The following is a 12966-nucleotide window of genomic DNA, read 5'->3' as shown; positions in this document are numbered from 1 at the left end:
TTATAAGCAACTTCCGGTTTCGACCGGAAGTAAGGGTCATGTGACCTTTACGCACACAAGATGAAATGAACATCTCCTTTTATTTACTACCACTTTCCACAAACCTCAAGTCACGGGAAGTCATGGTTGATTTCATATGGATTTTTAAAGATTAAAATTCAACCATCTTTTAATGGACTGTAGTTCGACACCTGATGATGTCATCATGACATCACTATTTGAGGACCATTTCTTTGTTAAGGTCCTTCTTTGGTGTAACTGTAAGATTCAAGATTGCTACTCAACCAAAAAGGCCTCTTGAAAACTGTGCACAAAGTCAATTAGGAGGTCGTCAGTGTATTAGAGTAAACAGTGCTCTTTGGTCTTCCTATGGTGTAACTTTTATGAAGATATATCACTGCTAAGTGACCAAAATGACCCTTGCAATCTGTGTAAAAAAATGAATGGCACAAAATGAATATTCAAAATTGCATAATAAATCACATGACATCATAATAATTTCATGCTTCAAGGCACATCTCTGCCTTAAGGTCTTTGGTTTGTGCAAATTACATGAAAATATCGACTTGCGAGGAAGAACAGGCGAAAAAAAAGAAAAAAATCTTGACAAAAAGAAAACTTCACAAAAAGAATGCCTTTTTCACAAACTGCAATAAAGCCTCCCTCCCCCAAAAGTTAAGAAAAATAAAAACAGTTTCAGCCGGTGCAGCACCAGCTAAAAAAAATCAAGAAAACAAAAGCTGTTTCGACTGGTGCCCAAAACGGCTAATTTGTAAAAAAGAATAAGAAAAACAAAAGCTGTTATGGCCGGTGCCCCAACTTAAAAACAAAAATTAAAAACAAAAGCAATCTAAAAAAGTTTTTAAAAAGGCTTGCCCACACTATGTGGAAAAGCAAGAAAATCGAATTTTTTTATTAAATTAGGAAAAAAAATTTTAAATCCCTTTTTTAAAATCATTCTTTTTATGTGGCTTTTGGTCCTGAAGTTCAAGACATGAAACACCATGTGATGACTAAAGGATCCACTGCTGACTGCTGAGGCTACTAAGTTTGTCATATATTGAATTGTTTACTTCTAATCAAATAACAAAGTTGGCTTAGTACAGTTACATGTACCTGTACCCTGAAGTATACACAAACTCTTGGTATGAATACACTGTTCATGCAAATCTTGATGATAAAACAAGATGATTACAGATTAATCTTTGTAGTCTTAAATTGGGATAGAATTCTTGTACTTGTTAAAACATGTACATGCCTTATATAACATTTCAAGAGACTTTATGTAAACAAACAAATAAAAATTGTGTCACATACAACATGGAGAGCGGTGTACATGTACATGTATACAGTATCAGGTAAATTTTGAGTATGTGTGAAAAGAAAAATTATGTAAAAAATGAACTAATTCTGGTTGTATGCAAATGTTTTAAAGGCATCAGTACATGTATATCAAATTTAGCAATTTCTTCCTTTCAAATTGCCAAAAGAACAGGTTTCTCTAATGTGATTTTTTAATGATTTTTAAAAATTTAAACCAATTATTAAATTAATTAATTTAAAGGAAAAACCTTGGCAAGAACATGTCCAGTGTCTGTCCTTCTTCCCACTATGGTGAGGTTAAGACACAATACATGTAGCTATGTCAAAAGTGGAAGACACTTGCGCACAGACCCAGCAGCTCCCAGTCGTTGTGGTCACAGAAGTAAATTTTTGATTTTGAACAAAATTCTTCATTTCATTTCATGAAATCTATTTAGAAAAAAAATACCCTCTGCGAACCAGTAACAGACTTCTGACAACCTAATTCTCAAAACTGGTGTTCTCTCTGAGGATGTTTATGCAAATACCTTGTAATCTGAAAGCTTCCACATCCTGTAGGTTTCCTCGGCATACTGCTTTCCGAAAGTCATCCAAAATAATTGGAAATCCCTGCCTGTCCCTTTTTGTAGAACTGTTTGCTGATGACTCAGCATTCCTACCACCCTCCAAGCTCCTGTCATTATCTTGAAATGGAGTTTCTGTTGATGATTTGACTGAACCTACAGTATCCCATTCGGGAACATTTGCAGATGATGGTTGCTGCTACAAGAAAGAGTAAATGAAAAAGAAATGGATTGCACAAGCTTACCTGCATATTTATATATTGACACAATTCACAAAATACACAATACACAATTCAAAAAACTATTCAGTATCTTTTTTTAAGAGGCACTGAAAAGGCTCCAAATATTTTGACATCTAGGGGCTTTGGAGATAGATTTGCTACCCAAAATCCAATAAACAATTAGTTTATGGGCCAAAAATCAACACGAGAGAAATAAGGGTAATTTTCTTTCCACAACGAACTGATTTCAGAAATACATGAGGTCAAAGTTTGTGTTTGTGTTGGTTTGAAGACATAACAGGGAGAAATGCACGACCAGCATGCAGCGAAATACCGGTACATGCAAGCTGGCTTCATTGTGCCCCAAATGCATTGAAATGAGGAGTTTTGATGATGTGCAGAAAATACAAAACATAGACATTACTCTTCACAAACCTAAAATCTTTCTCTTAGCTGGTAAAAATAACGGTGAAATTGGTTTTGAAATAAAGAAGTACGAGTCACTGAAGGTGGAGTGGAACCGTAACATATTTGCGTGGCATACATGTGCACTCATGTGCATGTGCAGTGGTAACGAGACTATTCATACACCGCAATCAACGTAGAGTATCCAGACTTGTATCAAACAGTCAGTCACGTGTATGTGCGCACATGTGTAGCAACCCACATGACTGCCTGATTGCCTGTCTACAGTTTTTAGTGTGTCACAGAAAAAGTGATGAACACACATCGGATTCTAATGGTGAAAGTGAGTGGATTCAATTCCTGTGACAGTAACTCTAATTTACTTTTCGATGAATGAGGAAGATGGCATGGAACCTGTCTGTGTTACGGGGTTGTATTCCAAACAAACTGGCGGTGGTCTAGCAGCACAGTACTGACATGACCAAGGCCATGACGGCAGCTGCATATGTGTTGCTTTTCTAAATGCCGACACTGGGTATTTGTCTAAGCAGTCCTCCAAAATTCTTTGCATATTACTCCTCTACAACAACTAGGAAGGTTTCAAATCTACCTTGATTGTGTTGAGTGATGTCCCGGAACAATTGATTCAAGGCGTTATGGCACAGAAACCTGGAGAACACCAACTCTCATTTAACGAGATTCCTGTCCAAAACTACAAACTGCACAAGGCTGGGGTACGTTTTATTTTATGACAAGAACACAACAAATCATGCACTTCAATCATTAACTTCATGGATGGAACAATCAACATATTGGAACATTGCAATTTTAGCATGCCCTCCACCATGAAACTCGCATGTAAATATGCAGTGTCTACAGCCATAGCCCCCCTCCCCCCAACATCTCAGGGTCACCGGCATATCATTGATATAAGGCGCGTTTCTCAAATCAGTGAAAAAGGGTCTCACAGGAGCCCAATTTTTTGACATGTTTTCGACCATGAAATGAGAAATTTGTCCCATTTTCTCTTGTCAATTTTGAAAGATGGACTTGTCACCTGTAAACAAAGCTATAATTGGGGAAAGAAGGGTTTCTTTTCATTCCCTCTTTAACGGATCAATGCAATGATTTTTACATTACTTTTTGTGTATCTTTAACCCTTTTTCAAAGTATGAAACTGTTTGAAAGCATTTTGGAGTTAAGAGAACTGTGAAGTGCACTTTTCCCAACATTCAAAATTGACTTAGCTTTTTCAAAAAAGTGAGGGCGATGTTTGTATGATGTACATGTATGTGCATGTAAATCCTAGAGCACACTATTCAGTTTACGTGTTTTCTTGTTGAAATTTTGAACCCAAACTTTGCTCTAACAAAATATTTCTGAGAAAATGTTGCTTGCCGACTTATGGTAATATAACTACGACATTACATTGCCAAAGGAAATGGATAACTTTGACAGCAAAGTTACACAAAAATCTGGCAATTTTTTGTGCACAAATCAACACAACATTCAGATTTGGTGCTGTGAACAGTTTTGCTTATGAGTATGCAAATTCATAATAGCATAAAAATCAGAAAGGCCCCAAAATACTCCCAAAAAATGACAAAACAAAAATTGAAATAAGGTAAATGTAAAAAAAATTTCAAGGTTTTAGAAAAATATTTTCTATGATATGGTCCCTGTAAACACTATGCATAAATTGATTTTCATGCTACTATTCTACCTGTATAGAAGTGACACTGCACTGAAGTGTAACAGAGTGTGCTCCTGATGGATGCCAGTTGATTTTAGCTTTGTGTCTTTTAATTGCATATGCCTCACAGACGCTACACAGGGCTGAGAGGAACGACAGGAACTACTCAGCATTTAAGCTTGAGCTTCTGGCCATCCGATGGGCCGTCTGTCAGGCTTTCTGTGACTTCCTCATGGGGAACAAATGCATGATTGTAACTGATCACCAGCCACTGAAGTACCTGGATAGTGCCAACTTGAAAGCAATTGAATCCAGTGGGTTCAACAGTTGTCTTCATTTCACTTCAATCTTGAGTATCACCTAGGAAAGAAGAACAAGGTAGCTAATGTTCTGTCTCAGCTCAGCAACCATTCCAATGAACCTGCCGACAGTCCAGAAGTTTCAGATGTTGAAATCTCCTATGGAGCCATCTCTGCTATTGCTGGTCTTGTACCAGAGACCACTGTGGTCCCACCAGTGTTGTGTCACCAAATCCGAATCGTAAAGACAAATGGGAGCTGATGCCTGCCTAGGTATACATCATCTCAGCTGCGACAACTTCAGTGAGATGATGTTGCCCTGAGAAAGGTTAGCATGTATCTTCAAGGGGGGCAGAAACCTACCAGGGATGAAAGGGCTCAGGAGATGCATGAGGTCCTCAAGATTTTGAAGTACTAGAACCAACTCTACTTCAAGGAAGTTGTACTTTTTTGCCGGTGGAAGTACCCTGATAGGTCAGAGGGTGAACACCTGGTCATGCTAGCAGTACTCACAGATGTAGTGCTTTGTTATCTTCATGACAACGCTGGGCACTTCAGAGCCAAATGGACTTTGAAGTTGATAAGGCCCTCTTTTTCTGGCCCAGGATGGAGGCAACTGTCAAGTCGTGGTGTGAGCAATGCAGAAGATGGGTACACTTTGTACAACTGCCCCATTGGAAATGCTTGCAGTAGACTTCACTACATTGGAGCCTTTGTCTGATGGATACAAGAAATCCTGATACTTACGGATGTTTTCACCCAGTATGCTTGGGCAGTGCCAACCAGAAATCAGCGTGCTGAAACTGTGGCCAAAGCCTTGGTCAAACACGTCATAACTCCCTTTGAAGCACCCCTATGGCTACACTCAGACAACCGGAAATGCTTTGAGGCTAGAGTGATTTGGGAATAGTGTGCTCTTTGTGGTACTGATCGCTCACACACCACCCCCCCATCATCCCCAGGGGGACAGGCAGTGCAGTGTTAACAGTTTAACAGAACACTACACAATCTCCTCGTCACACTTCCTGCTGCGAAGAAAGCCGGGTGGACAGACAGCCTTCCACACCTCATTTCACTCTACAATACGACTCACTCCTCAACTGGTTATGAACTGGTATATCTGATGTTCGGACGTACAGCACGCTTGCCTCAGCATCTCTTGCTAGGGGTAGACCATCCTCGAGTGTGTGGATACATCCCTCATCTCTATGTGCTGACGTACTCCAAACGAATTGAGGTGGGGCAGATAGCCACTGAAAACCTGGACAAGAATGCTGCAGCAAGGAAAGCCCGTCACAAGGACATCTTTGAGCGCCCCGTCAACCGAGGAGAGTATGTGCTTATACGAGCCATATCACACTGGGGCAGAGCCAAGATCCAGCACTATTAGGAACTCAGGCCCTACATGGTGGTTGGGTGCCCATACACTGGCCAGCTGGTCTACAGTCTGTAACTCCTTTGGTAGCAAAGAGTTCTCTATTGGATGGAGCTTAAACACTGCCCCTGGGAAGTTCACTTCAAACACCCGGAAGCCCCTTCCAAGGAGACCTCATTGTCTGCCTCTCAACTCCACCATCAAATAGCAACGCTCAATGGGGAAGATACTTACCTAGGCACCCAAGGCTGATGGGGCTGACATAGCTGCTACAGTGCTACCAGCTGCGGATTAACGTCCCCCAGTTGATTCTCCAACAGCTCCTCCACAGCAGTGACCCCGCTGTCAAGCTACTGGTAGGTTACTCCAGCACAGACAGACGTATCTCACCAGTCTTACCCCTACCAGAAGAATCCACACAATGCTGCCCTCCCAGCACTAGCCAAGATGGCTGACAGGATGCATGCGAGAGCCAGGCTTAAACATTATTCACAGAGACACAAGCGCCCAATCTACCACCGATGCGGATACCAAGGAGCCTCGCCCACAACCTTGAAGTTCCAGCCATGCAACCAAGGGTAAGCCACCAGTGAGGTACAGGTATCAGTCAAGCATCATCCAGCTACTCTACCAAAGCAAGCAGTTGGTTACAAATGACATCAATGCAGACTCTTCCAACACAGAATGACCAAGCCATTTTGAGCTGCTCCACCTACTCAGCACGGGAGAGGACATTCTGAATATTAGTGCTATTCACTGTGTAAATGAATAATTGCACTTTGTTGCTAAATAACTTAATATTCATCCAGCCAGTAAGAAAAAAAATTAGATCACCGATATTACCTCACTTTCACTACATCTTTGTATTCCTTTGGATGCAGCAGTGGTTGGATGTGCTCAATGGCACACTGTATTTGTTTCTCATACCTGTCATCGAGGAGGATGACTTTATAATGTGGGACAATTGTAGGGTGGAAGAACCCCCATCGGAAAATGCTGCAATCCAGCCAAGTGGACAGAGGGTGGACTGTGCTGGGTGTGCTGGTCACTCTTAGCAGTGTGTGCTTTAGAGTGAACTACACATTTCAGCAGTCTACATGTATCTTCTGCCATCCTTTTTTCATAATAAATCACAGTCAAAACGTCACAGTTACCAGTGTGGGAGTTGTTTTACTGATTTGTCCCTCCCCCCCAACTCAAGAACCCAAAAAATGTGTCCCACAAATTGGGAAGAGGAAGAAAGTAGATAAGCCCCTCTCACTGCAGTGGAATTACAACTTCATGGTATGCTGGCCATAAGTCACGGTGCAGAAACCTTGATCACTTGAGATGAGAACCAAAGCCACCTCAGAATTCTATTATCCCTGTCATCATCAGTCAGAAGAATAAAACAAAGAAGCAAAATTGCAGTGGATAATATACTGACTTACATGTATTTAAATGCCAAATATTCTTAAAGGTTCTTGAAGAAACATAATTCACAGTACAAAATTCTGTAATATATCTTACAAAAAAAGATTACAGAACATGAGAAATCGTTGATTTTGGGGTATGAAACAAGGCCAAGTGATGGGAGGGAAACTTATCATTTAAGTTTTGTTTACACAAGGGGACAGACCATACAGTTGTAGTCCTAATTCAACTTCCCAAAAAAATGTAAATAAATAAATACAGGTATAGAAATGAAATCAATCCTTTTTTTGTTGTTTGAGCTCAATCAAAAGTCTCGTGAACTCGTCATCAGTAGAAGAATAAAACAGATACAAAATTGAATGTGAGGAATCACAAGGAATGATTTTATTCTGAAGTTTTGAGTACAGCACTGTACTAGTTTTAAATCCCAAATACTTTGAACAATCTGGCTTTTAAAGTATTTCAACTTGTAATACTCTGTGGCAATATTTATTAAAGACCACAAATTGCAATCAAAAATACATTATGATGATATGGCAAGGGAAATTTCTAAGTGAATGTATCACATGCTGTTCTAGCTGGCACCCCCTTCACCCTTCAAAAAAGATGTTAATAAAGAGAGAGAAAACTCTTTGTGTTCACAGCCAAAACTTCAGTTTTAAGTGATCCCTTGTTAAACCTTTCCTTTGGTTGATTCAACAACATATAGGTCCCCTAAGACTAAGAGAAAATAATAAATTATAAGATGGCATGTTCTTCATAAAATGGACCAAAATGCAACTCCGCAAGTCATTTTTCAAAACTTCTACAAGAGTGACTTGTAAAATACAAATTAGCACCTTCAGATTTATAAAAATGATTTTTTGAGGATAACTAGGCATGCTGTGTACATTTGGTTGGCTACCAGTGCAAATGAAATGGAGTTGAATTCATTTAAAGTTTTACGTCAAAGTGTTTGAATCAGAGAACTCGATTTCAAAACTCCTCTCAACAACAAGGAGAATTCAGTATATTAATGACGGAAGCCACTAAATTGCCACGATCGGTATTTTGCACTGCGGTTTTCGGAAACGTACTTGAAGAAAATGTGATCGGTCCATTCGTGAAAGGATGATGGTTTGGGGGTGCTTTTTTGCACTTTTTTCAAAGCTTGTGTTGTACATCGACTTTGATTTTACTGGCTGTTTTTTGCAGTCAATTTTTTTTATTCTAATGACAGAATCGAAAGACATGTCACGACTGCCGACTTCAGGACCCAATTATTTTTGAGAGGTATTTTTTAATTACGCAATTATGGTTTGAATATGTGAAAATATTATCACCTTTCACCACACATAAATCTGTGTAAAACAGCCTCAGGTATAATCACTCCCCACCAACTTTTATTGGCTAGAATTTCAACAGGTTGTTCATGTCCGTCACAATGCTGACGTTCGAGACTTTAATTAATCGACTCAAAGAAAGATGGACACGGTCATCATTGTTCCAGATATCAGCCATGACTTCCCTCATTTCATCAGACACTGGGAATTAATTCACTGCTATTCATTTCAGGAAAAATGAACTGCAAAGTTGAACATTATCTAATAGTCCATATTTTGAGGAACCTGTCAGATGCATTTTCCCCGTTCAAAACTGTTACAGAACCTTTACTTACAAACTACACGTACATGTACATAGACAGTCTGGGCAGTACTTCCATAAATATCAGTTTTGCACACAACTGTATCCCTCATATTGATGAAAGAGCGCTCTCTGCCACTTAGCGAAAACACGACACGCTGTTTACTTAGCGGACAGGCTGTCACTACAAATTTCAGGTGATAGGTCGGAGGAAAAGACTTCAATTTTGCAGATATCAACAGATCATAAACTTTTGAAACTTTTTGAAATTTCTCTTTTTTGTTTCCATTTTGGAGAAATTTTTCCATTAACCTAGCGAAAACAAATAACACCATGCTATAGGAATGGGGTCCCCATCCCACTGTTAGCATAGACGGATCTACAATCCTGGACAAAATAGTTGGAAGACCTTGTGGGATGCGTGCTGAAAATAGCCCCCTCTCCCCATTCAATGTAGTGGTCATTTATTGGACCAAGATGAAGCCCAGCTTACCCAACATTGACAGGGGGTGAGGGGGAGGCATGTTTCAATGAGATTTGTCCAGGATTATCTATAAAAAGTCTGCCTAATCCTAATAGGGAGCGCGTACATCCCACTCTTAAAAAATGCTGCACGCGTATGCATGATAATAACCGCAACGGTACTTCACCTCAACTGAAAAAGGGAGAGTAACTCACATCCTTTTTTTTCTGGTTCACTGTTGAAATGTTTCATCTGAAACCCAACCAGAAAGTAAAAAGAGCTCAGACCTAATTGTGTACTTCTCATGTAGCCATATAGCCCTTCAGAGCAAATAAAAAAAATTCATTTGAGAGAGATGTGTGCTGAAATTGTATGGTGCACCGTTCACAATGCACCCAACTTATCCTACTTTCAATGGTCAACTTAACTCTTGTTGCTGATACCTGTGAGCAGCAATCACATCCTTGCAAATTTACTATAAACCCTTCCACTGAAAAAAATCCCATACCGATGGGTGATCATAACCCATAGTTGTTGTATCACTAAATATTAAATAACTATTTACATCATATACTTTCTTTGGGGGGGGGTTATTAGGCTCTTAATAGGGCATACTACCACACCTCGCCTATAACAGTCATTACATGTATTTATTCCATTCCATAACCATCTAATGCTTCCAGTATCACACAGCAGCACCCAAAACAGCAACGCGGCAAACCCCCGCCCTCCCAGGTAACACAAACCCACACTCATGACACCCACTTTCCACTGATAAACTCAGACAATCCTGGACAAAATAGTAGGAACACCTTGTGAAAGAGCCCCCTCTCCCCCATTCAATGTAGTGGTCATTTATAAGACCAAGGTTAAGCACAGCTTACCCAACATTGACAGGGGGTGAGGGGGAGGCATGTTCCAACGAGTTTAGTCCAGGATTGTTGCTTTCAGGAAACAGGGTGGGGGGGGGGATGATGGGCATAATGAAGGGATGCCCTGCTAAGGGGATCCACCGGAAATCGATTTCTGGGTAGACCTATAGCTCTACTAAGTGGAGCGTTAGTATTCCTCTTTTTCGATTTTGGACAAGATCGTCATACTGTAAATGCCAACCTCAACAGTTGGGGCTTCAGTGATATTTCTGACTTCAAAATCCGACTATTTTCACTTGACACATGCATAGCACTAAAACTTTTCGCTGTCTGTTCCTTTCAAATGTGCGTATCGAGATTTAGAATATGCAATAACTCTACGGGCGAAACATGGTCCTCCCAGAAACACGCATGAGTGTCCTATGGTCTGGGCACAAGACTTGTTGATCTTGACGGTTAAGAGTGCTACCAACGACTGTTTCCTCTATGGGCGAACATGGTCCTCTAACGAAATCGCAGAAGAGGCCCAAATGTAGTTGGGGCACAAGACGTATTATCTAGGAAACAGTCGCCCGTACTTGTAGCTCTCCCAACCGTCATGATCAACAAGTCCTGTGCCAAAGAGCACATATAGGACACTCATATGCATGTTTCTGGGAGGTCCATGTTTCGCCTGTAGTGTTATTGCGTATTCCAAATCTCAACATGCGCATTTGAAAGGAACAGGCAGCGAAAAAAAGTGCTATGTGTGTGTCGAGTGAACGGTTCGAACGGTCGGATTTTCGAAATATCACTGAAGCCCAACTGTTTGATGTTGGCATTTACGGAAGCCAGTAGGTGGTGATAGAGGTATTTTTGGTGAGTCTTAGGAATTTTTGAGAACTGTTTCATGTACAGGCGTGGAGCGTTAGTATGACAGGTTTGACGATCCCGTCCAAAATCGAAAAAGAGGAATACTACTGCCAATATATTGAAGTATTGCTCCACTTAGTAGAGCTAGTAGACCTAGGCCTACTCATTTTCTGTCATTTCACAATAATAGTTCCATTGAGTCTGCGGCTGAACGGGGGGTTTGCAACCCCCCAATCCCCCCCCCCCTTAGGCCTACCGTTGGCTGGTCTACCTCCATGGCTGGTTGGCCTAACGGTAGCAAAATCGTTGTTCCCATCTGTCATGTCTGTAGGTTATTTTACCCCTGTCCCTGATAATAGGCCTTAAGTTGCTTACATTCATATTTGAAAGTGCATTGCCGTCGATGATGCAAAGCCCATCTTCGTCGTCAGAATAATCTTCAGTGCCTGCAGGAAAAGCAGAGGTGAAGCCCAGACGATGCTCTGCCATGCCTGTCATTTGATTTTCGCACGCTACGCGTCATTCATTTCCTTCTACTATATACTAGTCCCTGATCGATCTGAGTCTAGTCGCATGTAAGTGTGATTCTACCTCCATGGTGAGAACTACGGCCGTTTAACTCGATTCGTCTCCGTTTGAGGCTTCGTTCCCAAAACCAATCCCTGATTGTGGGCCTGAAGCGTTTAAATTAAATTAGATTACTGTAATTTGTGTTTTTTTTTACATCTTATTTGATGTTCTGTGGCAGTATTAGGCTGAATACTACGCTTACAGCTTCAAAGTCAGCTAGTAAACAGTTGAAGCCTGCGACGGAGCCGAAATCGAGTATTGGAAAACGGCCTTGGCCTAACTTGCATTGAAAATATGTCAAGTTGTGCACCGCCAACGCGTGCGCACGTGGACGGACCGGGTGTGTAGACTGGTTCCTGTTGACGGTCGACTGGGTATAGTCGACTGGTGCAGATCACTATCGCACGAAATCAATACCTTTTGAAAAAGGAGATTGTTTGGCCCCCAAAATGGTGAGATTGTGTAAATCGTTGCCAGGATCAACTTCCTGGGTCCTTTAGCTTTTATATGAGAGCAGAATGGCTAAAAACAACGGTTGAAAAATGGTCCTAAGTGCCCCCGCATTCTGAGGGTTACCACTTGACAAATGGCTGCAATCGGACTTCGGAAAAATCACTTTTCGGCGGATGGTTTTGTTTTGTGGGAATAATTAAAAATGTAATTGGTTAACCTGCAAAAAATTGAAAAGAAATTGAAAGATTAAGGACCAGACAACAATTTCATTGGTGTTTCTGAAATCTCAGGGATGTTGGTATGCATGATATTGGGCCCTGAACAGTGCTGATTTCACACTGTTTTCATTCAATGCGGCTTAAATTAGTCTCCAGACGTCTTACAGACGTCCTCCGAATGCGAACGCAGGCAATAGCCTGGATACACGTACTGAAGGTAGCCCGGCGAGAGTCGGCTTGTTTTTCGGCCCGAGACCCAGCCGACGATTCAGCCTGTATACGCGATCAGGAGTATGAGGCTCAATATATGTATGTGAAGCCTGTTGATGAAATATGCACAGTTGTATTGGAGAATTGAGCGTCATAAGTGTTGATACATATTCCTTCGCGATTCGGTTTCACGTCAAAAACAATAATTCATGCCGTAAAGCGAGCCAGTAATTTCTCCAAAACTCGGTACTCCATTCCATGATCAATTGAACGAATTTCTCTTTTTTCACAAATACCAATCTATCATATTGAAACTTAATCAAAAAACATTCATTGAAGGGAAATGTGTGATAAACAATTTAGTTTAAAGGATGAAAAATCAGTCTTATTACTTTTGTTAGGGAAACATGCTT

General features: G+C 40.8%; 1 protein-coding gene across 7 annotated transcripts in view; it reads right to left on the bottom strand.

The window, feature by feature from the left end:
- Positions 1–11978, bottom strand: part of LOC110990299 (ankyrin repeat, SAM and basic leucine zipper domain-containing protein 1-like) — a 107032-nt gene extending 95054 nt beyond the window's left edge. For 3 of the 7 annotated variants that reach the window (XR_015425082.1, XR_002599802.2, XM_022255207.2), the window contains exons 1-2: positions 11478–11978; positions 1851–2085 (exon numbers count right to left, since the gene is read on the bottom strand). Coding sequence is in view for 4 of the 7 variants with exons in the window: in XM_022255207.2 (XP_022110899.2) it covers positions 1851–2085; positions 11478–11600 (358 nt within the window). In the remaining 3 variants the exon portion in view is untranslated. The remainder of the gene's footprint in view (positions 1–1850; positions 2086–11477) is intronic. The other 4 variants (XM_022255210.2, XM_022255204.2, XM_022255203.2 and 1 more) reach the window with 4 other exon arrangements.
- Positions 11979–12966: the final 988 nt, after the last annotated feature.

Source organism: Acanthaster planci, linkage group LG04, assembly GCF_054643075.1.
Source record: "Acanthaster planci isolate LZ-2023a linkage group LG04, COTS_SCS, whole genome shotgun sequence".
NCBI lineage: Eukaryota > Metazoa > Echinodermata > Asteroidea > Valvatida > Acanthasteridae > Acanthaster > Acanthaster planci.
Note: the sequence above shows the minus strand (reverse complement) of the source record. Positions and strands in the feature narration are given on the sequence as shown.